General features: G+C 40.2%; 2 protein-coding genes and 2 pseudogenes across 3 annotated transcripts in view; all 4 read left to right on the plus strand.

The window, feature by feature from the left end:
• The window catches only part of LOC149109751 (uncharacterized), a gene marked incomplete at its 5' end in the record, with an annotated part of 77,441 nt that extends 63,791 nt beyond the window's left edge, over positions 1-13,650 (plus strand). The window contains 3 exons of the mRNA XM_089294668.1: positions 3,029-3,118; positions 3,677-3,805; positions 4,715-13,650. Coding sequence (XP_089150794.1) covers positions 3,029-3,118; positions 3,677-3,805; positions 4,715-7,770 — 3,275 coding nt within the window. The remainder of the gene's footprint in view (positions 1-3,028; positions 3,119-3,676; positions 3,806-4,714) is intronic.
• LOC149109759 (uncharacterized) lies at positions 624-2,918 on the plus strand (annotated as a pseudogene).
• LOC149109760 (uncharacterized) lies at positions 11,880-13,650 on the plus strand. The gene is made up of 2 exons (XM_089294055.1): positions 11,880-12,051; positions 12,845-13,650. Exons 1-2 carry the CDS (start codon positions 11,880-11,882, stop codon positions 13,048-13,050), a joined length of 378 nt encoding a protein of 125 aa, XP_089150181.1. The 3' UTR covers positions 13,051-13,650.
• Positions 13,651-16,733: 3,083 nt separating this feature from the next.
• LOC149109761 (protein maelstrom-like) lies at positions 16,734-27,966 on the plus strand (annotated as a pseudogene). Its single transcript, XR_016208553.1, has 12 exons — positions 16,734-16,996; positions 19,426-19,542; positions 19,668-19,752; positions 20,496-20,642; positions 21,016-21,057; positions 22,122-22,217; positions 22,303-22,357; positions 22,804-22,963; positions 23,774-23,836; positions 23,963-24,186; positions 24,566-24,865; positions 25,339-27,966. The product of XR_016208553.1 is annotated as a protein maelstrom-like (transcript).
• Positions 27,967-27,971: the final 5 nt, after the last annotated feature.

Consider the following 27,971-nt stretch of genomic DNA (forward strand, 5'->3'; position numbering starts at 1 on the left):
TTTGGAGGTATAGAGATTCTATAACTAGGCAAGAAAAAACTGTAACTTAAGCAGTGAACAGCAACTAATACATCAAGAAACAAACGGAAAAAGCGACGGGATGACTGTTTAGCAACTAATGTTGGTAATTATTGCATGTTTAAACTGGCAGAATTTTGATAATTTCCAACGTCGATATTTGTCAATCTATATTTTGACATAACTATGGCAATGATAACGAAACCTGATGTTAATTTTCAGACAAACTTCAACAGATGAAAAGTGAGATAGCGGACATGAGTGAGAAGTTAGACACTTTGGTAGCACGAAGAGAGACCGACGATGAAGGTCAGTTCTGAATAAAAACTGATGCAGTTTTTGCACAGTAAAAGAACAACTTATCCAGCGAAAGACTAGCCTGTGTCACAGCCGCTCTGTCTCTTTCGGAGAGGGAGGCTGTGATACAGGCTAGCAAGAGACACATTTCTGACGAAAGTAAAAAAGGAAATAATTTGGCGTAAGGTGGCTCAAACCAGTTTTCTGTTTTTTTGAGATTTCTAGAACTAGGTGTGATTTTTCAGGCTTGGAACTGTACTGGTTTGAATGGCTGTGCTATTTTTTAAGGTAACTCTCCAATGTGCCTTTCATTGTGTTTAAGTCATAAATTAAGGTTGCACTGTCCTGTTGCGTACTGTAGCAACAAACTTAACCCACCTTTTACCATCAGTTGCATCTATCTTAAAAACTAAGCCAGTTACCCCATATTTGTTTTATAAAAATCTTTTTATTAAACACAGAAGAAAAAACAGGCAAAGTTATAAAAAATTCTGTGGAGTGGATTTTTCTTAAATTAAGAAAAATGGAAATTTCCAAGTCGGAGAAATTCCACACCACAGTTTTTTCTTACAATTTCGCACATGCATTCCTCTTTTGTAGTTGAATTTTTTTGGGCATTAAAAAAGCAGGGTCACCGGATCGGTTTTTGAGATATTAGCTTCGTGGATAAGGTTTTTTATTTCTAAGTGCAAAATTAAAATCGGCATGCGAGAAGGCGGTCCGCTGATCAGTAAAGGCTACAATTCCCCAGGAATTAACGGGAATGGTCCGCGAAAAGTGTTTTTTTAACTGTTGTCGTTAGCAGCCTAAGCGGTAGAAGAAGAGTACCATAAATACCCGGAGGTGAGACTAGCAAAGTAGAAAGAGCGAAGAAAACCTGAAGAGTAGTTTTTTGTTCTGCAGTTTTTTGGATTGATAGCCGGCACGATCGATCACAAAATCAACATCGGAATTTTCGTTTACGTTGCAGCACAGTGGTTTAAAAGGATGTTTTCCTTTGAAATTACCTGAAGGATGGATGTTTTCGAAGTTAAAAATAAGTGATCACGCAAACAGCTTACTAAACCTGGCAGAAACAAAGTTTTACGAAGTAGTCCTCGCTCCGCCATGTTTGTTTTGATTTTGTAAGCTTTAAATCTCGCGCGCTATCTCGCGAACCCTCGAATGATCGCGTGATGCCTCATGCTGACGTGCGTGCTAGAGCCCAGGTGTCTCACGGAAATATAACTGTTTTGAGCCACCTTAAACTCAACTTTGAGCGATTTGTAATTCCTCTTACTAACCGAGTTGGAGGGCGCACTGTAAGTTACGGACCGAGTTTTTCCCCATCGATTTATGGCCCAAGCGCGAAGCGCGCGGACCATAAATCGAAGGGGAAAACGAGGATCCGTAACTTACAGTAAGGACCGAGAAAACGAGGCTAGTAAGATATTTATCATGTCTCTACTGTGTGTCTGACGGGTTCGGGAACGATTTCTATTCTTGTGGAACGGCTTCAAATTTCTGACGCACCTAGAAAGCAAAACGACTCAATTTGAAATCATTGTCAAGTGACTCTTAAGTCGTTAGCAGGTTTCAATACACAATTTTAGAAGTAAAAGAAATTTTTAAATTTTTACTTGCTAAAAAAGTTAAGAACACTTGGTGATAAATCACGGAATATTTTGGCAACAAAAACAGTTTTAAGTTTTAGCGGGCCGTACAGGAGAATACGGTCCGCTAAATTGACCAATCACAGCGCGCGTACTAACTGAGAGGAATAATAATAATTGTTATTGCAATGTTACGAATGGAGGTATTTCATGGGCTTATGAATGAATTTGTCTGTTCTGAAAGATTATGAAGGTTGATAACAGGAACTCAACACCTGTTACTACAGTCACTACACCTTACATTAGGGGCACTTCTGAGACCATCTCACGGATCCTACAGCCCTACAACATCCGTGTAGCCCCCAGACCTACAACTATGTTACGACACTTACTGACCAATGCTAAAGACAGGAACGAACCCAACAACAGGCAGGGATAAATTTACAAGATCAAATGCTCCGACTGGCAGGCTTCCTACATTGGTGAGACTGACAGAAACCTTAACACGAGACTGACTGAACACAAACGAGCCACGAGAAATGGTGATGCCAACAATCACATTGCTGTACATCATCAGTTGACAAATCTCAACATTGACTGGGACTCTGGTCAGTGCTTAACTTACAGTACAAACTATTTTCAATGACTGACTCTAAAAAGCTGCTACACTAACCCAGAACAAACGCCTCTTAACAGATGTCAGCAACTACCGGCGCCTTATCAAAGACTTATCCACGGCGGAAACGAAACCGACAAACGGACTTCTAACAGACCGACTTAATTTGACTAACAGTAGACGGACCAAAACCCGCCCAATTTGACTAACAATAGACGGATCGAAACCGACCAATGAGTGATGACAAACTTTACGCGAGTCTTACAGCCAATACCATCATGGCTAAACTGACCAATAACGTTCAACGGACCAGACTTCTAACATCGTCAACTGACAAACACTATTCACTTGACTCTGAAGATGACTTCCGCTCAGGTTGTCGAAACGTCAGTCACCAACTATTGAGACTCCCGGGTTCAAACCATTTACTACATGACTCTCTTGTTTGTATGGATTGACTTGATTGTATTTCAATTCAAGCTAATGTAAAACGCTTTATTCTCAGACAATACCAGAGATGATTTCAAGGAGATGACAAGGGACATGCGAACCATCATTGAAAAACTGAAAAGTCAAGTGACATCAGGAGAAGCAGGTATAGATTTTATATGGCGATTTTATTGATCATCTCGAAAAAGTGAAACAAGTTGATAATGTGCAGAACTGTACGGAGCTCTTTTGTTGGAATGAAAGAAAAATGAAGTGATAACACTTATATCTACTCAACATGGAAAACTGATATTCTTACCCATATACATGTATGCCAGGTCCTATCATTTGCTGGGTGATTGATGCCTTCGATCTAACGTGCGGAAAGAAATTTTCTATTATCCAATTCAACGTCCGTCTTCATTTTTCCCCCAACTCTGCTTTATTACCGCACCATTAAAAAACCTAGGAAATAGGAGAAAGAAAGTGACAACTCAACCCTAGTCCGTTGTTTCCTGTATCACTTTGCGTCATATCGTCATTTCATGGCGTGGTATTTGTTAAAGTTGAAATAAAACAGTAGTTGCCGGCAAATTATATTTTATATTATGATATTTATATTGCGTATTGTAACTATACAAACCACTCTTTGAATAAAAAAAAACACCCAGGAATATGTTGCTGGTTACATAAAAGTGTGAATTAAGGATTGATAAGACTATAGAATGTTTATTCTTAGGAAACAGCAGAGAGAACCTTGAGCAGATGAAAGAGGAAATTGTAGACATCAAAGAAAAGTTGGACACTTTATTGAACCGACTTCCTCTGGAAGAAAAGAAACTGAAGATGGAAGGTAAGATCTACTTTTTTAGCGGGAGCGTGCCGGACAATTGGACAGCTGTTGTGGTTCTCGTTCGGTTCAGGGTTGTGTATAAGTGTAACTTTCTATTAAGAGGATAAAGGAGTCATTAAGTTATTCAAGTTATCGCCTTGGTTCTATATTACGCTTATGAGCCCCACTGTTTTGCTGGGTTTTTTGGGACAGAGTTGTTATCAATCTGCTCATAGAAAATGTTACCTGACCAATGACAGTAGTTGTTTGTTTTGTTATCACGATCGCCCTGAAGTAAAAACTAATAACTGTTGTTGTGACAGAAACTCCTTTAAATTATAAGAGATCTTCTTCTATCTTCTGCTTTTCGGTTTTCGTTTTGCCAAATTATTGTTTCATATATATGCATATAAAAATGTCAGGAAGCTTGAAAGACTTCCTATCATTCGGTGCGAAATGGCAAAAGATTAAAAGGTTTTAGAAGTTTCCGATCTTAATTATGAAAATTAAGGCTGTGTTGCACTGTGCTTTATGGTGAAGGTGACCTACGATTTTCAACTGAAACTGGCAATATTATAGCCTTTCTCCGTGAAAACTAGAAACTCAATTTGTGAAATCAGAAACATATCAGAGAATTTCTTTAACAAAATTTTAAAAAAAAACTAGCAACAGATGTTTCTCTTGTAAATGTCCCAAGATAGTTAATGCTCAATATGTTTCTTGAATATGGAAAATATCGAGAAATAAATTAACAGATATATTACAAAAATTATCAATTACAAATTAATTCCGTTTCCTTCTTTTATCTATGTGATAATGATTGCTTGCATTTTCGCCTTAATTTAAGAAATAGATTGGTTTTAGGCCGCCTTATTTTATCTGTCTGGACAGAAAAGTTACTTGAAGTAGCTTCTCTTTGATTACCTCTAGATGATTTTGATCCAGCTGAGATTATCGACGCAATTCGCCAACTGTACAAAGTCCGCGAGGGATGGCTCACACCGTTTCCTTGGTGTGAAGAGTTTCACTTTCATCTTGATAGTATTTTTACCAGACTCAAAGTGGTCAGCAGGAAAAAAACAAGAGGAACAGCGACAGACAACATCGTCAACATGTCGGGGATCTTTAAACCACATGAAGAATGTCCACAACCAAGAACAGTGTTAATTGAAGGAAAGCCTGGCATGGGGAAAACCACTTACTGCAAGAAGATGGTATATGACTGGGCTACAGGAAAACAAGAAGCAGAAGATTACTTTCCAAGGTTCGAGACAGTGTTGTTGCTGAAGTGTCGTGATATGAAGTCTAACCTATGGGAGGCCATTGATGATCAGCTTCTCCCTCGAGATGTTGAAGAAGACGTTAGAGAGAGATTCTTCAACTTCATCCGCCAGAATCAGTCCAACGTTTTGCTTGTACTTGATGGATTGGATGAGGTTCCCACTAGTAAATTGCCAGTGTTCAAAGAAATCATTCAGGGTCGCAGAGAACTTCCAAAGTGTCGCGTGGTTGCTACGGCACGGCACGAGGCTGGGATTAAGTTACGAATACACTGTGACACCCTGCTGCAAATTGAAGGATTTACCTACGAAGACGCAAGAGAGTTTATCTTCAAGTACTTTAAAAACATGAAGAATTTGGCCGAGAAGCTCCTGTCCAAGTTGGAAAATGATGCAAACCTGAGAGACATGGCGGCAAATCCTCTTAACACTGTGCTCCTTTGCCTCATTTGTGAAGAATTTGAAGGCATTTTCCCAGAAAGTAGGACCCAACTGTACGTGGAAATCATACAATGTATCCTTAGAAGATACAGAAACAAGAAAGGATTCCCAGAAACCAACGAGGACCTCGTCGAAGTATACGATGCTCAACTGAAACATCTTGGCCAGATAGCTTTGGATGGTTTGCTTGAAGACAACTTGGACTTTAAGGAAAGTGAGCTGAAAAGGCATGTAGACGAACTACCTGGATTCGGATTTTTGTCAGTTCAGACCGGAGGCAGTAAACTAAGACCCCGTCGACACTACAGTTTTCTACACAAGAGTTTTCAAGAATGCTTCGCGGCAATCTATCTGTGTAGTCAGCTTCTCAATAAAGAGATCAGTGTCGACGAGTTAGCTGCTGATAGAAGATACCTTGAAGAGCTTCAAGAGGTCCTTTCATTTACATGTGGTATGGTAGCGGCACGTTGCGAGGAAACAGCAGAAGCCCTTATCAAGAGTATAACGGTTCAAGTGAATGACGAAGAATGCTTTCTTACCTTGCTTGGGTTCATTTCCGAATGTAGAAGAGAAGACAGCAGTTTTCATCTTAAAATGGCACGTGTTTCTGGCTCATTTCTCAAACTTCAAAGTCTTGATCTCCAATATCAATTGCCTAGTGAGGGTGACGTTGGTCTTCTAGCTGAAGCACTCAAAGTAAACTCAACGGTTACAGTGTTGAAGTTGAGTCGCAGGGGCGTTGGTGATCAAGGTGCTACTGGTCTTGCTGAAGCACTCAAAGTAAATTCAACGCTGACAAAGTTGAATTTGCGTCTCAATGGCATTGGTGAATTGGTGAATTTGGATGGCAATGGCATTGGTGCTCAAGGTGCTACTGGTCTTGCTGAAGCACTCAAAGTAAATTCAACGCTGACAGAGTTGAATTTGGATGGCAATGGCATTGGTGCTCAAGGTGCTACTGGTCTTGCTGAAGCACTCAAAGTAAATTCAACGCTGACAGAGTTGAATTTGCATGGCAATGGCATTGGTGCTCAAGGTGCTACTGGTCTTGCTGAAGCACTCAAAGTAAATGCAACGCTGACAGTGTTGCAATTGGATGAAAATGACATTGGTGATCAAGGTGCTACTGGTCTTGCTGAAGCACTCAAAGTAAATTCAACGCTGACAAAGTTGAATTTGCGTCTCAATGGCATTGGTGATCAAGGTGCTACTGGTCTCGCTGAAGCACTCAAAGTAAATTCAACGCTGACAGAGTTGAATTTGTATCACAATCACATTGGTGATCAAGGTGCTACTGGTCTTGCTGAAGCACTCAAGGAAAATTCAACGCTGTTAGTGTTGAATTTGCGTTCCAATAACATTGGTGATCAAGGTGCTACTGGTCTTGCTGAAGCACTCAAAGTAAATTCAACGCTGACAGAGTTGAATTTGCATGGCAATCGCATTGGTGCTCAAGGTGCTACTGGTCTTGCTGAAGCACTCAAAGTAAATGCAACGCTGACAGTGTTGCAATTGGATGAAAATGACATTGGTGATCAAGGTGCTACTGGTCTTGCTGAAGCACTCAAAGTAAATTCAACGCTGACAGAGTTGAATTTGGCTTTCAATCGCATTGGTGATCAAGGTGCTACTGGTCTTGCTGAAGCACTCAAAGTAAATTCAACGCTGACAGTGTTGAATTTGGAGGGCAATGGCATTGGTGATCAAGGTGGTACTGGTCTTGCTGAAGCACTCAAAGTAAATTCAACGCTGACAGAGTTGAATTTGGCTTTCAATTGCATTGGTGATCAAGGTGCTACTGGTCTTGCTGAAGCACTCAAAGTAAATTCAACGCTGACTGTGTTGAATTTGTTTGGCAATGACATTGGTGCTCAAGGTGCTACTGGTCTTGCTGAAGCACTCAAAGTAAATTCAATGCTGACAGAGTTGAATTTGGCTTTCAATCGCATTGGTGATCAAGGTGCTACTGGTCTTGCTGAAGCACTCAAAGTAAACTCAATGCTGACAGAGTTGAATTTGGATGCCAATTACATTGGTGATCAAGGTGCTACTACTCTTGCTGAAGCACTCAAAGTAAATTCAACGCTGACAGAGTTGGATTTGAATGACAATGGCATTGGTGCTCAAGGTGCTACTGGTCTTGCTGAAGCACTCAAAGTAAATTCAACGCTGACAGAGTTGAATTTGCGTGGCAATGACATTGGTGACATGGTACTCAGTGAACTCCTCGGCTTGGAGCATGATCATCCTGTCATCATCGTTTAGTAAACAATCGTCATATGATGAAGACTTGCTTGTTGTTCTGAGTGAAAACAGCTATGGCTGTCTTTTTTAATCAAGTTTTTTTTACGTATTATAACTGATGTAAATAGATGGGTTGTTTTCATTATCGGGTTTTTTCTGATGTGTACTGCATTACTGATAATTTCATTTCAAGTTCTTTTTCATTGTCATTGTCCAATGTTATACGAGTCCGTCGTATTTTTTCTATCAGTATATATCACCTCTTTATCTTAAGTGACGTCGGAACTGTATAATAAAAAAAAAATTCTACTACCTTCAAGACCTTCAAGCATGTCATATTGATTGTATCGTCAAGTGAATATTTTATGCGCCATGAGTGGATATGTGTGGGCATTGCTTCATTTATATGTCACGAATTATATGCTAAACATTTCCTGCGAATGAGATTAAGGTGATGGATTCCTTGGCTGTCGTGTGCTCTTATTGGGTGAGATCACGATCGGGAAAACATAACAATTTTCCTGGACAATTCTGTCCAAGGTGGAAAGGCGCAGTGAGGTCAACCCTATGTGAAGTACCAAAGAAACACATAAAAAGGATCTGGATTACAAAGAACAAGCTACAAGTAGCCCTGAAACCAAAGGAGCTAGAAGAGAAGACTTCCCAATCCTTCTGTCACACCGTCTAAAAGGGTCGTGATAGCCTGGGTGCGTATTGATAATCGGTTCTCTGCGACGGTGGCATTCGGCGGTAACACAATTAAATTGTCAGATCTCAAGGAACTAATGGTTCAGGGAGTTCGCATGGCGCGCCATTCAATCAAGAGGGTTATAAGGGAGCTGTGAAATATCTTACGCAAGAAGTACGGCCATTCAGACTCCTGAAAGTAGCCGGAACTTATCTAATCAATCTTCTCGAGATGCCGGCAATAATGGAGAGAAACGTGGCCTTATAAAACTGGTCTTATAAAACGCTATTATGTTATTGTAGAGTAGTTTCGTCGATGCAAGCTCGGATCTTGTGATTAGCGTCCGTGGCCCTTCGCGGAATTTACTGGAAGGTGAACGTAAGTGGACAGATACAAATGCGATGGTTAAAGCAGGTGACAAAAGTAACGGCCCTTAGCGTTCTACACTTCCAAATGATCGTAATTTCACTGGCAGGATCAACTTGTCAACGATTGCATCTATTTGTTAGCACCGGGGACATGTTTCTTCAGACTGTGATCAAGTTTCTACTCATGCTGAACGTAAGGCATTTCTGGCGGGCAAAAAGGTTGTGTTTTAAGTGGATAGTGGGTCAGCATAGCGTTAACAAATGCCCTCGTAAGTTCTCATGTCGTGTTTATCGTGGGAGACATCATACTTCCCTTTACCATCAATCCTAGGAACCTTCATCCGCTAGTCATGGTTGAGGTCAATGGTCAGAAAAGTCCGTGCTCTCCTCTGCCGTCTAGGTTGATCTCACTCAGTTGCGCGCAGTCAAAAACATAACGCGTGGCGTGGCTCAGAACACGAACGCTACTGGAGTACGACTTGTGCTTGCGAGCGATTAGAAGAGACTTCGCGTTGAGCACGCATGCCAGGGAAATTGACAGAAAGGAGATAATTATTGATGCTAGACAACCCTCATTATGTAGAGCGGTCGCGAATTGCCAATAAATCTCATCTGTTAGGAGTCAAGTCAGGAGATCAGTGATTGGAAGACCCTCTACCGGTGTCACATCATCCTACGTGCAAACGGTACGCGCAGATCCCTACACGAAAGCGCGCGCTGCGCGTCGTGAAGAACCTGTTTCTGAATTTACCTGTTTGGCTGGGCTCTTATTGCATTAGGATCAAAACTGTATGGGTACTGGCTTTCTAGCAGTGAATTCGATCAGCAATTATGAGCATCTATGCGCTCTAAATCTTCAGAGGTTGGTAGATACTCTCGCTCGTGATCAACAAGGAGTCCAGAAAGAGTTTCGCTAGCAACTGGCACGACATCGTCAAGAAGGCTGGTATCCAAATTACTCAGCATGGAAAAGGTATCGGGATACGATGAAATAATCCTTGATTAGCTTAATGAAGACGTGGTTGAGTCGACAGCCCACCGAGAAAGTTCTACATGCCCCTTTGAGCATGTCATCAGGGAAACAGCACAGCCTGCTGAGATGTGTGTAGTCTATGACTGCACTATGAGGGAGGAAAGAAAACGCCCTCTCTGAATAATTGCCTTGCGACTGGACTCGCCCTCAAGAACAAGATTCACCACGTCTCGGTTCTTGCTAGATTTCATTCGGTTGCGTTTGCTGGTAACATGAAAAAGACATCCCTGCGAGCGCGCGTTAGGGAGGGTGAGCCTGATGTTCTGCGATAAACTGCTTGTGGGATTTGCACTCCACAGTTTTCGAAATACAGATCTTGAGGTTCACCAGAGCACTTTCTGGTCTCACTCCTTCTCCTTTCTGCTAAGAGGTGCAATTTTCTTTAGTGGCATTTTTGCAGTTGCATAAATAGCAATCTTAGGTACTGGAGCTGGAAGAAAGCACTCGAGAGGATTCTAGCGACAACCAAACCGCCTTCGCTAAGTAGCCGTTAGGAACTGCTGCTTCCAGAGACGGGAGTTTTTGGCCTTACAATCGCCAGGCAGTCTGTAAAGGTGTTCCATTCGTTTCCTCACGAAAATGCTGAACTGATCAAAAACAGGATTCTAGGAATGCTAGGTCACACCTATGAATTCCTCGGTCTGGTTTGCCACACATGTCTACAAGGAACTACTACTCTTGAAATGCTTGTGAGCTGAAATAACAACAAGCCTGGGACGCTCCTCTACCTCATGAGCTTACAGCAAAATGAAGCGACAGGAGACTGACCTGCTCATGAACATGGTGGTAACGGGCACGCTAGCGTCTTATCAGCGCAATAGAACTCAATGTCTTCGGAGACGCAAATGGGTGTGATATCGCCGCAGCCGTTTACGCCTTTATTTGTCAAGATTCTTGAAAAACATATGGCATGGTGATTGTCAAAAAGCCGTGAAGACTCAAAAAAACCTGGAGAAAAACTACAGGAAAAAAGCAGGCTTCAACGCCTCTCGGTTGAAGTGAGGCTCAAAAGAAGCCATAGGATTGGACCAGCTGGAGGAATACTGCATGACATGCTGCGAAAAGGACAGGTAATGATGACCGCCGAAGCACGTCTTGCCACACAGCGTGTGACAACACAAGCCGGTGACTCGAACTGTTTCCAGGACACGTGGCTGTAAAGTATAGTCTGCCTACGAGCCAAATGGCCCATCAGGCCGGAGCTTATCCCGGTTTCTGTAGCACGAATTGGCTAGAATGGCTCCAATCTCCTTGCATGAGATGCTAGTCCATCGCAGGGTTTAATACCCCAGCATTAAATTCGCCGTTACCCATTTATATACCTGGGTGGAGAGAGGCACTGTGGGAATAAAGTGTCCTGCCCGAGAACACAACGCAATGTCGCCGGTCAGGGTTCGAACCCGGAGAGGAGCGCGCTAACCATAAGGTCACCGAATACGCGTGACATGGCGCGAAAAGGACAGGTAATTATGACCACAAAAGCGTGTCTTGCGCGCGAGGAAAATTAAGGAACATACGATTGATGAGTGGAGACGTGTACCTTCTCGTCAGAATACTGCTTATCTCAGGAGGCGTGGGGATTCCGTAACCAATGCAGCATTTTGGTGGAGTAGACCCGAGTGGCCACTGCTACAATACGTGGTGGGCAAACCCTGTGACTACAGCCAGTAGATCTAGAGAATGCGAAGTCGGGTCCAAAATAGTAAGAGAGGTTATAGCAGCAGCTACGGTGGACTGGTGACCAGATGGATATGGCCATTCACTTGAACGGCATGATCTACCAAAGGCCCTTCGAGTTTGCGCCTGGATCGCATGGTTTATACATAATTCTCGCCAAAAGCTGTGGAAACGCTGGACTTGTGAGTACGCCACAACTGTATCGGAGTCTACTGGCCAAACACCCTGAGGATCGGTGATGTAGTCAGTCTGTGTGAAGAGGAAAGCAATCGTGGCAACTGGCTGATAGGGATGGCAGTGCACCTGTTCAATGGTCGTGATGGAGTCGTGCGTTCAGTGAAACCCCGGGCAGGGAAATCTTTCTATGAGAGACCCGTCCAGCCCATCTGCCACTAAAGCTATCGTGCAACAGCCCCACAAGAACTCAACAGTCATCAGACCTGCACCCGGACGCACCACCTTCTCGACCGAGATGAGACGCGCGCCGAAGTTGCTGATTGACCGCGCTTCCAGGGTGCTATGCGAGATGAGGAGAGGTAGGAATTTAATTTACGCTCATGGAAATTAATTTGGCAGAGAACTGTTATTATAGGAATGCCAAGTGTCTTTTCTCGGGTTATCGTTTGATATTGTGAGTAAGTGTTCTAAACGACATCAGTTTCTTGCAGAAATCACGTGAGGGAGGGTGTCGGGACTGAACAAAGGACCTCGTTTACGTTTAAGAGCGTGACATCCCAGTGATTGTCTTGTCAAGAAACTTTTGATTTTTTTTATTTTAACAGTGCGTGATGAGTGGTCAAGAGAAAATGTGTGTAGGCATTGGTTTATTTTGTCACATATTATCTTATAAACATTTTCAGCGAGAGAGGTTTTCTATATTTGAGGCGTGCTAGATCATTGTAAGGCTGCTGGATTCCTTGGCTTTGCCATTATTGTGAGAGATTACGTTGTGATTCTCAAGGAATGAAATCTAGAAACTATGGGTCTGTCCTATTTTCCCATAATTTAATGACCAAGAACTGAAGTATTCATGCTCTGAAAGCTTGAGAAAAAATTTTTTTTTGGGGGGGGGGGGTGGCGGGGAGGATAATCAGAAAGTGGAAGAGAGGTTTTATTTGACATTGCTGTGAAGACGTGGATGTCACTCTATTGGCAAAACAAATCTTATACTTCCTTCCTACCCCTATCTCTTCCCCATCATCAATATCGTTTAGCTTCGGCAAACATGGATGACATGGATGAGTAAAACAAACCAATATTGTGTGTGGTAGGGAGGAGAGGGGAGGGGTATTTTTGTGAGATTTGCATATTTCAGTTATTATCTCATAGAAGCAGAGAAGACAAGCGTTATTACTCAGTGGCCTGCCCTGCGTACAAGTCTACTAAGGCAGAAGATTATCAACCCCAATATGGCGTTTACCAACCTCCTTGCTTCAAGGCTACATGACGTCAGGGACTGTCTTATTTTACTGGACTTGATTCTCACTTTGTCTCCCTCAGGAGCCAAGTATGAGAGAGGATCACTTAAAGAGTAATCTGCGAACAACCGTGACTCAGCACCCTGTCAGGCTTGATAAGAAGACGCTCTTCAGACAGCACATGAAAGCGTACAATCCAAACTAAGCCATCAGTAACTAGTGTTGTGGAGCGAAGACAAAGAGGCACATTCTGTAGATATTCATATTGACTTTTAACAATCTGAACCTTTCAGTAGATTTGTCGTAAGGGACTCTATCATGTTAGCAGTGCAAGCAAATAACTTAAATGTTTTTGTAGCTCTACTGTTCGGTCGTTTTTGTTGAAACTATTGATCATGAAAGCCTTCGTGATATCAAATTACTGTGCTTTACATCACAAGGTTAGGCCCTATGTGCCACTGGGCATTCCGGGATTGAGTTAGTGAGTGACATCACAAGGTTACTGTATTTAGAATTCTGGTTTTGATCTAATTCAAGAGAAACTAAGTCGACATTTTCTGTAGTCAAATTACCTTGGATTAAGTTGTAACTGCAACTTCTAGTGTTTAGGTGTAAAGTCGAGCGTTTCTGTTACAATGTTTAGGGTTGAAGTTGTGAAGAAATTCATGTTCAAGATTCAAATTATTACAAAGAATTATAGTTCATATCTTTGCTTACTATCTTGTGTATTGTTTATAACTTAATAAATTAATTTGTATGTATTTTACCAGCAAATTTAATGCTTTGGGTAACCCTTTTGTAGGACTCGTATCCCATCCAGGGTGGGGTGGGGAAATACTCTTAATCACTTCATGCTACAGAAACTGGGGATATGCGCCGACCTGATGGCCTCTGGATCCTAACCCGGAAAGTGAAGAGAAGGTGCTCTTACTTCATCCAATCAGAAGCAATCGTAAATTGCCTCTCGCGCGTTTTCCCGCGCTAGGCACGTGTTGCATAATTTATGCCTTCAGTGGGTGACTTGTAGAATGATGAACGAAGATTCATAGAGCCATCTACCATTTAATAGTTCTTTTAGGAACAGGGTCTCGTTCCTGAGATAACTTAATCGTTCCTTAAAGAATTTGTTAAAACATGCGGCAAATGCTCACTCAGAAAACTCGATCTCGAAATGTAATTGTAAAATAGGAACACATGTGGAAGTTTGGAAGAGCAGGAATGAACAACGGATTTTTTTCCCACATCTGTTTAGAGTTTTCCCTAACTCTCCCAAGACGCAAGAAAACAGCTATAGCTATATAAGCTATAGCTATAGTAAGAAAACAGCTATACCTGGTATATATTTTTTTATTTTAGTGAAGTCCATTGTGTCTGCTATTAGCCTGATACTTTCTCCAATGAATCTACCCTTTACGTAGCCGGACTGACAAGGCTGTATTACGCTTGGCAAGATCTTTTCCAAGCGAAGAGCAATCAATAGTTTTGGTCGCAATTTTGTAGTGAACATTAAGTAGCGATACTGGTCTCCAATTTGTTTAATATTCCCCTTTCTTATTCTTTTTTGGGATTAAAGAAATACTGAATACCTTGCCGTTGAGAGATAGACAGTGATCCGTGTTGAAATGCATAATTAAAACTTTCCGCCATAAATTTGCTGACAGCGTTCCCAAAATAGCGATAGAACTCTGAAGTGCGGCCATCTGCACCTGGTGTTTTATTGCTTTCCATCGTCATAAGCGCTCGTTTACATTCATCGCTAGGCATAATACCTTCGTCAAGTCTTTGCAATTTCTTTTGATAATACATTTTTCGTATTAAAGAATTCGATAAACTCCCAGCCGTTCGGATTCGCCGTGTTTTTTCATGTATATATCTGTTTGAAAAAGCGCTCTTCCTCTTAAAGAATCTCTTTCGGGTCGCTTACGAAATTACTTTTGCCGGAGACCGGTAAGACAAGAGAGAGAGAGAGACAAGGCTTGCAACTTGGCGGCCGCCAACGGCGACCTCCTCCATTTCAAACTGGAAGTAACGCCAAAATACTGAAAATCTCTCCTGATTGTCTTTTTACTGGATTTTTACACAAACATAACTGAGCAGTATTTACGGAACTAAAGTTATTGAGCCTTGATGAAACATCAAGCGTTGCTTACAATTCAGGCGAAACTCAAACTTGCAATTATTTTGTTTTACTGTTTGGGACGCGATAGACTGGTGAATTCCTCGCAAGCGTGTGGGAAGAGGAGCTAGGAAACTTTGAAATCCTGAAACGCTGCTATATCTAAATATGTCTAGCTAGTTTTTTGCTGTGTTATGGAAAAGCTCTTAATCTTCAAAATATGGGAAATTTAAAGGGGAGTAATGTAGAGCTCTTGTGAAAGAAGCAGTGGAACACAACTTGGTCAGTGACAAACATAAGTTCAAAGAGTGACATACCTAAGTGTGACACTGTCTTACTTCACTCAAACTGGAGCAGTTGATGACGAAAATACTTAAGCAAATTTCCAACAGACATAGGCGCGTTGAGTTGTGGGCGGAAAGCATGAAAAATTTCGGGGAATTTTCAGACGCCATTTCCCCAGCGCGACATCCGTAAAAATCCTCGCAGCATGTACGCGTGTGTGCCGCACGCGATGGTGCAATTTGTTCTAAACACAGAAACGTTTTCCCATATATCATAGGGACAGCCCCAATACTAGAAATGGCGCGCGCAAGCCAAAAATTGCGGACGGGGTGCAAATTGGATCTCGGGGGCGCGGGGGAGTGTAATGGTTGTTCTATTTTGAAAAAGTTACCGCGGTTGTAGGAAATGTTCCTTTTCATCAGGGAAGTGAATGAGCCTGTGGTGGTAAATCAGACAAAGATTTTGCCAAGTTATTATACCAATCGAGTTGTGCATCTCGTTACAGCCTTACTGCAAAGTATCGTTCATATATGTGAAAACTAATCTATGCTTTTGGTCATGTTCTTACTGTAAACAGCAGTTGCTATGGCCTTTGCTACGTAAAAAAACTTATACCACTGTGTACATTCCTTTAATTTCACACTTATCTAGAGGTAAATACGGCAAGATCGTTTCAAAATGTTTTTAACAAGCGTTCAAGGGTCTTAAATCTTGCATGTTCAAAAAATGGAATTTTTAATGAACATCGCCATATTTTAGGAGGCCTAACATGTAGTGAGAGGAGAGCCCTGTGGGGGGACTCCCACATAGAAAGAATGGGGGCGCTACTCGTCGTATGTTTTAGGGGTTTGAAAAGCGGTTTTGGTACCTCAAAGGGTGTTAAGCCTCAAAAGGTCCACGGTGGGAGTTTTTGTGGTGCATTTTAGGGTATTGGGCCGAAACAGGAGCATGCTCCTGGCCGAAAAAATATGACAGGAGATGCGTCGTTTGAGAATTGGTATCTCTTAGGGGAGAAAAAAAATTAAAGCCATGCCCACAAAATAGGATCTTGGCACCTCTTAGGCGTTCTTTTCAAAATTTCCAACGAGCAACCCCGTCCATTTTATGTGGGAGTCTCCCCCTGGGAGGGGTGATTTAGGGTTGGAAATTTTGACGCTGGTCTACATAGCCCCCGTCCCTGTGCATATGGCTTTCAGTGAATTATCTGTAGCCCTACATCCTAATAATGATGACGTTAATATCCCGAAATGTCTTCAGATTTCTTTAAAAAAAAAATTGTTCTCATTTCTGATTTCCCGAAGGTTTTTATTTTTCCTCACGGCTGAGCCTCGTTTCCAAGCTTTTTTCAGCGTGCTCAGAAGCGGTCCTGAGGCCCATTTCTCGAAAGTCCCGAAAAGTCAACTGCAAGGACAAAATTAGGCTCGATTTCCGCCGCTTTCTCGAGTCCGGTCTACGTTCCTCCCCGAGAAGAGAATTCGGGGGAGGAGCGCGGGCTCTTTTCCCGAACAGCGGCTGGTAATCGAGCCTAGGACAAAATGCTCGACAAGAAGAAAAACAATCAAGCGAGGAATCCTTTTTACTTCCTTATGATATCTCTATGACCTCAGCTAGAAAGACAAGGAATGGTTTTAGAGAGCGGAAATAGCGGGTCCTCGTTAGAAGGTAGGACAGTGCGAATTAATCCATATTAGACTCTTAAGTTCTACAGGAGCTAAAATAAGCGAGTTGAATTTGTGTTTGAAAGAGGATTGATGCCTTCTGTAATTTTGTAAAGGGCAGTGACGTGGTAAAACGTTTTTTCTGGAAATAACTACGTAAATAAAGCAAGATTATTTAACTGATCGAAGTCTTAATGTTACATTTAAATGCGCACTTTTTGAGCAAAGATCGTTCATTATTGAAAGAGACTTCGCTTCTCGTTTGCAGGGTTCTAAGACAGTTCAAAATCTCTTTTTGCGTTTGGCGGCATTATGTTTCGTCAATGGCTTCCTCAATGGTAAAAACTCACTGAAGTGCTTTTATGTAAGATTGTATGTGATCGGAAGGCTTTGCCAAATTTGTCAAAACATTTTAATAAGCGTTTGCATTTTTATCTTTTTATTATGACCTTTTTTTTTCATAGGGTCATAAAAAATGAAGTCACGCTTAAGTTTAAGGTATAAAATCAGGGTGGACGGAGACTTTGTACATTGAATCAAACAGCTCGATAAATAGAAAGACGTGTAGCTGAATGAACCGTGAAACAATAGTGACATTGTAATTATATTGTTATGTCAATAAATTATTGTTTATTCTAAAGGTCAAGTTGTTTAACCCCTTTTATTATATAGACTTGAGTGTTTTGCTGAAAAATACACCACGCGTAAAATTCATACGAAACCATATCCAGGACTTGGGTGGCGTATTTTCCATATCCTCACTAGTGAAGTCTCACGAGACAATAATTATTTGACAATGTTCAGAATTCTGAATTGAACATTCAGAATCCTTTAAGATAGGTAACCTTTTTGGTGTGAAAGACCCTATCCCCGGCGGGCTTCGTTCACGTGTGGTTTATAAGTTTACATGTGCGGGCTGTAATGCCTGTTATGTCAGCGAAACCTCCCGACATTTTTTCACACGCGTACGTGAGCACTTAGCCGTTGATAGGGCCTCTCACATCTTTAAACATCTTTAGAATTCTGAACGTTGTCGCTCATTGTGTTCAATAGACTGCTTTCACATTTTAGATCACGCCACTACCAGCTTTCAACTCAAGATAAAGGAGGCTATCCATATTCAAAAAGAACTACCTTGCCTCAATCAGCAATTACACCATGTAAATCTAAAATTATCCTTTTAATTTACACCTTTTCACGTTCTGTTGTTACTATTTGTCTTAATTAGCATTTTTGCCTACTTATTATTCAACTTGCTTTGTAATCATTCATTCAACTTAAGATGACAGAAATTCTGTCGAAACATGTCTTTCAAACTTAAAAAAATTGGTCGTTTTCCTTGAAATCTTTACATGTCTGCTGCTATCTAGACAATAATTATTCTCATGAAGATATTGATGACTTCGCTGATATCATGTTTGAACCTTACACTCGCTTTCAGTGTTACGTGCATAGGGGACATCTTTCGACATACCATCTTTCAACATGTTATGTGAATGGCTGAAAAACCATTTCACTGTGAAACTGGCACTTTTTCCGGTTATTAGCAGAAGAAATGACAAATAAATGATAATTACTGACCTCAAATGGCTGAGGAAGATCGCTTCTCAATAGTGACTTCCGGTACAATTGGGCCACTGTCACTTTTCATATTCGCAAGGTGTAAACATTCAAAACAGTTGATTTATCTCTCCCAGAATGACTTCTGATACTCCTAATTTAAGTTAGATGTCAAATAAATCCATCTTTTATCACTAAAATTTGAGTTCAACCGTAAAGAAGTCAGTTGTGCTTATATTTTTGACGTAGGCCAGGTTACATATAGCATCAAAAGATGTCACCTTTGTACATGACACTGAAAGCAGGTGTAAAAAGTACTAAGATTTGTTGATGTATGATCAGAGCATCTTTGGGTCTTCCTTGAAAGTCTTCAGCATCCTTGGGTTATCTTCGGGAATCTTCGAAAATTATCTTTCGAAATTTTCGGAAAATGTTCAGAAACATTTGTGTGGCCTTTGGACAGTTTTTAAAGAATCTCAAGAAATCTTCAGAAAGTGGTTGGAAATCTTTGGAAAATCATCAAAAATGTCATTATCAGTATGACTTTGTGTCATGACCGTGTCATGACTTTAAATAAACTATTACTATTACTATAATAGTCACTCTCCCTTTCAAAGTGGCAATATCCAACCGTTGCCCTGCTGTTTCAGTCACAGTTAACCCTTCATGGTCATTTAAGGAATTTTTTAGATATTCACATCCTCAGTTCTTCTTTCCTTTGAGTTCACAGAAATATATCAGTTTTTGTCAGAACATAGAAAATTGTCCCTAATACATGTAAGTGGGTGTCCAGAGAGTAGGTTTTCACTGTACCTTTAAAGTACTAGTTAGTGATATGTGTTAATGTACCAGTTAATATCCTTCATGTTTCAGTAACTACCTGAACATGAAAAAGAAGTTTATCAAGAAATGGCCCATCAGGATAAAGCAAACAAGAGATATCGACCTGCTCGGAATGATAGGATGGACTGCACTGGAGAGTACATTTCAGTAAGTTTTCTCTTTGCAAGAGAAGGGCTTTTAATTGAGTGTTGTAAAGCCAAAACTACAGTGTCCACTCTGGCCAGTCAGAAAGGATACCAACAGCTACTCTGTATGTGACTTGTAATTTACAGAAACGTGTGGATACCGTCAGCTTGAATGAGAAACGACGAAAGGAGGAGAGAGAGGAGGTGAAGAGGGGATGGCTGCCTGGGCGAGGTTTGAACCCAAGCTATTTAGTAAATAAATGTAGTTTGAATTCACATTGAATTCAAATTGAATCGGTGATGTTAAAAAACAGGTTTTGTTTTAGCACAAGATCTATTTTTTGGTTTGATTAGTGATGAGAGACATAAAATTGTCTAATTGTGTGTGGATAACCTACACTAGTCATATTCTTTCAAGCAAGTAAGTAAGTGAGAAACTTTCTTTATGTGCCAAAAGCTCTAATCTAGCATGATAGGCGCTAATTGGAGACACAACATAAACTAGAAATTATTAAAAATATTTACTAAAAACTTACACTAGCTACTACAGTAGATAGTTAATAAAGATTCTAATAATAAAAATACTTCAACACACACCATTATAAAAAAAATTAAAATATGAAACAAATGAATGCTAACAGTTATTCTATAAAATTAAAACGAAAACCGTGTGTTTGATATGTATATACTGCTAGTTGTTGCATTAAAGTCATGATCGACATCCGCTTAACTCTAATAATGTTAGACCCATTGTAAGAATGTTTCTTCAAAAGACAGTAAAGGACGGTGATTCTCTTACTTTCTTGGAAGTTTTGCCCATAGGTGTGGTCCCAAGTACCTAACAAAATGTTTCCTGTCGAACCTTACTACATGTAACTTAGTAAGTCAGAATCTTAAGATAGCCTACACTGAAAATGTGTCCTTTTTCTCTTAAATAACAGTTGTGTGAATTTAGATATTTTTTACATTTTTTAGCTGTATGTGATGAAAGATTCTACATGGTTGGCTTCATGTCATGTTACAATCTTCCTGATGAAGGATTCCTCCCTTGTGAAATTGGTGCCGTGGAGTATTCTCTCAATGGGGGAATCTTACGAAAGATGCATTACTTTATCAAACCAGGTTTGTCCAAATGTAACAACAAACTAATTATGTGTGTAGCAAGTGTACTACACTCTGCTATTAGAACTTACAGTTTTGCAATTTTTGTGAACATGAATTTCTCAAATAGGGACTAGTGTAAGTGAAAATAATATCAATTTATAATTTGAAGCAAAGCTCAATGTTGCAACTGCTGGGGTCGCCAATGTGACCAACTTTTTTTTTAACTGGCAACTAACTTTTCACGCTTTTCACTGAAATACTTTTGTTGGTGACTAGATCTGAAAACAGCTGGCCCTGAGGTTTTTTTCCTGAAAGTTTGTGAAGGTCCACTTTTAGAGTGCAAAACTAAAATATTGATATAATGGTGCTTTTCTGTTTTTTTTTTTTTTAGGTGACATTAAAGTAGGCCTTCGATATACAGCCATGAGTACAAGTGAGTATTGTTTAAAAATTGCTGCAAATTGTTGATTCTCTGTGAGAATTTTTTGCATCTTAATATCTCATGGTGTCTCAACTTGAATCTCTGACTTCTCTCTAAGGTCCTGAGGGAATAATTTAAATCTCTTATAGAGTAGCTCAGCAGTTGTAAACTTACCGAGGCTCTCAATAACTTTTTCCTCAGCTGTTCCATTTCAGTGCTCAGGTATAATGAGTATTACACAGGGCTTGAAAAAAAACTTGAATTCCAACTTGCCCATCGGACAAGTTTGCTTGCCCTAGGCAAGTATTAGTTTACTCTTTTTTCATTTAGTTAGACAACTTGCTTGGGCCCTCACCCTGCTTGCCCATTCGGCAAGTGAGAATGAAAAGTTACTTACCTGGTAGGAAAACCTACTTGTCCCGGATAACTGGACAGCACTTTTTTCAAGCCCTGTAACATGGCTACGAGGACCTTCCTTGCTCTGTGTTTTGTCCCCGTATTGTGCAGCTTTAACAGTAAATGCAGACTATTGACACCCCTCATGGGTGTTACTGGTTGTACATGTAGATTCAAATGAGATAACTGGTCTTCAGCCACTCCCCAGAGCTAGGCAGAAATTTGCTCCTTAGACACAGCCGCGCTACAGGAAAGTCCTTGTTCTTGGTATAAGATTTATTTTAGTTAACAAAACCCCTTGGCATCATTATTGCTTAGGGCAATAACTTTGAAATAGACTTCCATGTTCAGTGTTGTATTGTGTTTTACTTTTAAGCAAATTCACATACAAATGTAGCCAAATTTACAGGCAAAGGTAGGGCAAATTAGAAAAATTAACTGAGTGTCTTCTAGCTAAGCTACATCATTCAAACTTGGTGAATACAATCTTCTACGTAGTATTTTAACGTTGTGATTCACAAATTGTGTAAAATTCAATTTTTGAAAAAAGTTATTTGCCATCAGATTCCCATACAAACAATGTAATTTCTGACCACTTTGCCTACCTGTCAAGATGGCGCCGAAAAGCATGATTTGGCCCATTATAATTATAATTATAATTATAATTTTTTAATTTCTAGGTGAGAGAACTCATAAGATACCGGTAGAGGGTTTGGCTAAGAAAGCGCTTTGTCGATCCAGAACAGACTGCCATTTTCCCTCCTGTGTATTCCAGGGTTTGTATTGTAGGACCAAGAATTTTGATATTATCATTATTTGCAAGATTAAATATTAATTAACTTTTTGTCTGTTGCTTCTCAGATTTCAGAAACAAAACAAACTGAGTACTGTCTACAGTGGTTGGCTCGAAATGCAGGTTAGAGAACTAGAAAGACGAAAAGGTTTGAGTAATACATTGGAACCTTGATATAATGAATCTCTATATAACAAAGTCTTCCATATAACGAAGGTTATTCTTTGCCCCAATAGTAGTTAATATATGGAAAAGAACCCCAATATAACAAAACCCTGTTAGGGGTAGTTTGCCAGTCCCCAGGCTGTTCAAGGTTCCACTTTACTGGTGTATGAAATTGCCATTTTAAAATGCACTCTTAACAGTACAGATCAACTCGAACAGTATCATAGGGACAGGGACATAATGGAGAAAGAATTAACCATGCTCATAAAAAGCTTACCTGGCTTTCCAGCCCTGTGCAACTTCAAAGGGGAGTGAAATATCAGGAGAAAAGACATTTGCCTTAGGAAGGACTTAAAGAATTAATCTATGAATTGAGAAAGTGCTGCCATTTTTTTGTTATTTAGAAATGCCAAATAAACTAAAGAAGGTGTATGAACTAGAGGGACTAGTGTGTGATTTACATGCTCATTTTACGGCTGCTTCTGCAAGTACCTTAGGAATTTCAAAATCAAAGGCTACAGAACTTCTCTCCAGTACCATATTTGACTATGAACCTAACTCAAGGTATGTTTTGACATACTGATCTTTCCTCATTAGGGTTTTTGCAACTTTTTGATTAAATTGTAGACAGACATCCAAGAGGTTACTTCAACTCAGAAAAATGTGGTCTAGGTGTCCAAGGTTATATTCAACACCTCCCTAAATAGAGTTTTCATGGAGTTCTGCAGTAGGGAGCTTTATTTGCTGTACATAGTAGGCATCTGATAGGGCCATCTTTTTCTAAAGAATTAGATGAGTCGCACAGTAGAGTAGATCTTAAGTGGATGGTGGTTTTCAGCAGCTGGCTCCTTACTACTACCCTGCAAAAATACTTGTATCCATGATCAAACACCTTGATGTCAGACATAGCCAATCTGTGCTTGGACCACCTCTGATCCTCCTTTGTCGCATTTAGACCTGACTCCCCCCCCCCCCCCCCCCCGCCCCCTGCTGTTTTAGATGCAGGCACAGAAAAATTGGTCAGTCAGTAGCTCTTGCAAGGTCTCACGTGAATGGCTTGATACCCTTTGAGAGAACAATAGAACAAACAACAGAAACAATGTCACTTCCTTAAAACAATAACAGCTGGTACGATGACAAATAGAATTGCAAGCTTATGAGAGCTGTTACAAATCTGCAAAAAGTGGCATTAATTAAGGTCATTGATTTTTTTTGCCACAGTGGATGTTAGGTTTCATAATAAATTTGGTTAATGACCTCATCCAGAGTGGCCTATCACCATTACCAGTAGTTGAAAACCATTTTTCTGGTCAACATATGAATGCATGAGGGAACTTAAGAAGAAAATTGTTTGATGTTCTGAAACATTTTCAGGTGTGACTGGCATGAAAAAGAAGAGGTAAAATTTTGTGCTCTGGGAACAGTCCTCCGCTACTGGTAAGACATTACTACTTTTGTCATCACTTCCTACATTTTAATGTCAGTTTAAGAATTAGCTTGATCAGCAAAATAATGTTTGACTCAGATTCAGTTATTTCCTTTAATTATTAAAATTTTTCCCAGCTACTGTATGTCAGATTTCCTATGCTCAGTTTACGGGATCCCCTTGACTCCAAACCACCTTCCTGAGAGACCAGATGGAATATTCTGCACTGTAATCAAGCCAGTAGAGAGTAGCCGGTCTTTGCAGGAAGAAACTCAGCCTGGGATGAGAAGGCCCATACCGGATAATGGACCTTTTGCCTCAAGAGATTATCGTTACTACAATCAAGGGGCTAGTAATCAAGGTGCAGTACCTGTATTTATAGCAAATGTCTTTTGTCCAAGTCATGTATGTCTTGATGTGTTTGAGTTAAAAAGAAAAAACTTTTTCTTTTCACAAATTCTTAGCTTCTTCTGAGAATTGGTCACATAAAGAAGAGTCACCAGCAGCAGTAGCTGAAAGCGTGTGAAACAACAAGAACAAAAACAAAAACAACAACTACAACCACAACCACAACCAGAAGCAGTAGCTATAGCTGAAAGGTTGTCAAAAACTAAAAGTATTATATCCAAAGCTCTCAAGTTCAAGACCACATTAATAAATTTTGCACAGAAATTTAAGATGATTTCTGTAGAGATTTGTGTATAAAATAATTTGTTATAGTGTGTTTCTTTTCCTTGAAGGTCCCATTTCCAGTAGCAATCCAGGTGCCTATACTCGCTCGGGACCCACCTATGATCAACAGAGTTTGTACAGTGCACAAGATGACGACACTGAATATAACAGCAGAGCACAAGCACAAGCACCACCACAGGCTGCAGCCTGGCAGGTGTCTCAACGATCATCTCAACATCCACAACCTGTGTTAGGCTTTGGAGTGGGGAGAGGACGAGGTAGAGGGCGAGGCAGTCAGCTCAGTCAACCTCTTCGGCGACCAAACCTTCCTGGTATGCCCGCAGGTGGGACACGTTCTGTTTTTCCAGGTGAGTTGTGAAAGACCATTTTGCCAGATCAGTTTTTGCTTCAGTTAATTAAATACCAGGCCCCAAATAAATACTGGGTCAACAAGAATGAGTTTAAGGAAAATGCTTATGTTTTTAAGGTACCGTCATTTATATAAGGTTAGTGTTCCTTAAAACCAACCCTATCTACTGCATTCTCATTGACTAATAGGTGTTAAGCACTCTACAACTTTTAAAAGGGCTTGGTCATGCACTGAAAGTGCACACGTAGGTTTTTTCATTTTTCACCATAAATAAATGAAATAAATATCTTTATTGACCACTCCCCTGATGGGGCTTTTCAGGGCCATTGAAACCAAATGATGAAACAAATAATGCAAATGAACATAACATAATGTCAACTGTGTATGATTTAATTGTTATCAATACTGTCTTCATTGCCAGCAGTAGGTGAAGTCTTAATGCTTTAACCTCATGTGCTTTTTAAACCTTAGATACATCTTGGAGCAGTATTGCTGCTTCTGGGCAGCCATCAGCTTCTACAGACAATATTCCAGCATGGGCCAGAGCAGATTCCCAACCCCACTCTGCTGGATGAGGGGCATTAAGAGCCCCTGCCACCAGACCAAAGGTTTATGCTGGGGCAATGAATCCTCCAGCCCCAGGACACACCCCAATGCCTCCATCTGCTTGGCAACGGCAAACCACTTGGCAAGGGGGAAGTGGCATAGCATCACAGATGAATTCTCTTAATCTGAATAGCTAACATTGATATGCTGTAGAATCATCATGTGGATAATCATTGAAGTCCTGAACTCATTTCTCCTCTTGGCCAAGAATACACTCCAAGGAGAAGAGTTACGAATTGTTCAACAAAGAGAAATGGCTTTATTTACTTGTGTGACCAAAATCTCAGAGAAGGAACTGGAACATAATTTTACAGTGCTCATCATCTGGCTGAATGATCTTAAATGCCAAAAAATGTGCTAGCTTAGAGCATTCAGAGACTTAATTGCCTAGATGAATGAATCACTTTTGCATTCTGAATTGTCCTAAGAAATTAGGAGAATTTTTATGTTGACAACAAGGTTTGAGGGGTCAGCTGTAGACTTCCCGTCAAGTTAGCACAACAACATATTTTTTTTACTATGTTGGCATTTTAATGTGCTTGCCTTCTCTGAGCAATGTTGTTTTTTAAGTTGTGTTAATAACATTGTTACAGTGCCTATGCCACTAGTAAAGAAGACAAATGTATTTTAAAATAAGTATTATTTCATATCCCTAAAACCACAGCCCTCCTTGATTAATAGTAATTATTGATGCTGTAATTTAGAGATGTTTCCATTTGTATCATGCAATGTTCCCTTACAAAAACTGTAAAACAATTTACTGATTTAATATATTTATTAGTTGATAAGCCTTACCTTATTACCAGTTTGCAGTTGCTAAGCTTTATCTAGTACTACCATAAAAGCCGATTTAAAATAAAGAACACAATTACTCCCTGATAAGGTCCAATTACTTTTTTAATCGGATCTATAACAAAATTCTCGATCGTGATTGGTCCTCCACATGCCTAGTCGCCATGTAGTCGGCGCACGATCACGTGGGTGTCCAATTGCAGGTATCTAATTTGAACTTTTTGTAATTGGACACCTGTAATTGGATACCCACGTGATTCGCACGTCAATAGACCATATTACAGCTGTCTGCTCAGTGACCTGGCCTTTGTATGGCAGCAAGGCTAGAGTTGACCTTGTTTTGATACAGACCTTACTGGTTTTGTTGTGTAAAACAAGTTGTTCTGATGCTAACTAGGTGCATTTACACGACAAAAGCAGTGAGGTCTATCAAAACAAGGTCAACTCTAGCCTCGCTGCCATACAAAGGCCAGGTCACTGAGCAGACAACTGTAAAATGGTCTATTATGCTCGCTTTAATGGCTTCCTTCGCAATGTTTCCTACAGTTTTTAAAACTTATGAAAAGTGCTACAGACGTGTTTGCTCAAAAGAAGTCTTCAAAAGACATTTTTAATTGCGAAATTGGTCATGGATATGATTAATTAGTAATTGGACCTTGTGTCGTACAATTTAGAGAGAAATTGTGCTCGTAATTTCAAATCGGCCTCACACTTCACCCTCATCTGTTTTTGAAATTACTCACGCGATTTCACCTTGAATTGTACTCTACCTGGTTCAATAACTATTACTAATCATATCAATAACAAATTTCGAAATTGAAAGAATCTTCAGAGAACTTCTTTTGAGCGAAAAAGTGAGCAGCGCATTCCGTAAGTTTCAAACACTGTAGGAGATATTTAGAAGAAAACCCTTGATGTGCCAATGGCCAAGGTATCCAATTAGAAGTATCCAGTTACTACAAGTTGTAATTGGATACCTGTAATTGGACACCCAAATGATCACGCATTGACTACCTAACAAATGGGTGCATGGAGAACCAATCACAATCAAGAATGTTGTTATTGATACAATTAAGATAATGTTCACATTACTTTTAAATCAAGGCAAGGTGTTGAGAGAGCTGTGGAGATATTGCGTTACGTTATGCTGCACGTGCCCTAGCCCGTGTTATTTTGATCACCAGTTTGATTTCAGCCAATCAGATGCTTTGTATGATTATTTGATTTCGTAACAATTTAAGCACAAGGACCGTCTGTATTTTTGGGAGCCTGCATTGTGTGCAACACTGAGCGAATAAATGACTTAAAGCTGTTTCTTTGTTGTACGTTATTACACATCGATTTCGCTACAAGAGCCCAGAGCCACAGTCATAGTTCCAATCAACCAAATACAATAAACTAGTAGCTGTCTATCATTGTTCTACCAGTAGACATTCAAGGGAGCGGCAACAAACATGCTACGATTTTTATCATATTTATAAAGACAGAAACAAAAGTTGTACTTCCGAGAAATTGCTAGACAAAATGAGATTCTTTAAGTTTGGAAAACTTCTTTAAAGTCTTTAAAAGGAGTATGCTTGCTGAGGGCGTAACATAATACATATGGTATGTTTTTTAGCCATTGACTGTTCTTGTTAGATCAGAAAAGATTGATGACAATGTACAAAATTTAAGAAACCTATTAAAATCAATGTAAGCGTTGTTGT

This window comes from Orbicella faveolata, unplaced genomic scaffold (genome assembly GCF_042242905.1).
Source record: "Orbicella faveolata isolate gen_17 unplaced genomic scaffold, um_ofav_v1 contig_25, whole genome shotgun sequence".
NCBI classification, from domain to species: domain Eukaryota; kingdom Metazoa; phylum Cnidaria; class Anthozoa; order Scleractinia; family Merulinidae; genus Orbicella; species Orbicella faveolata.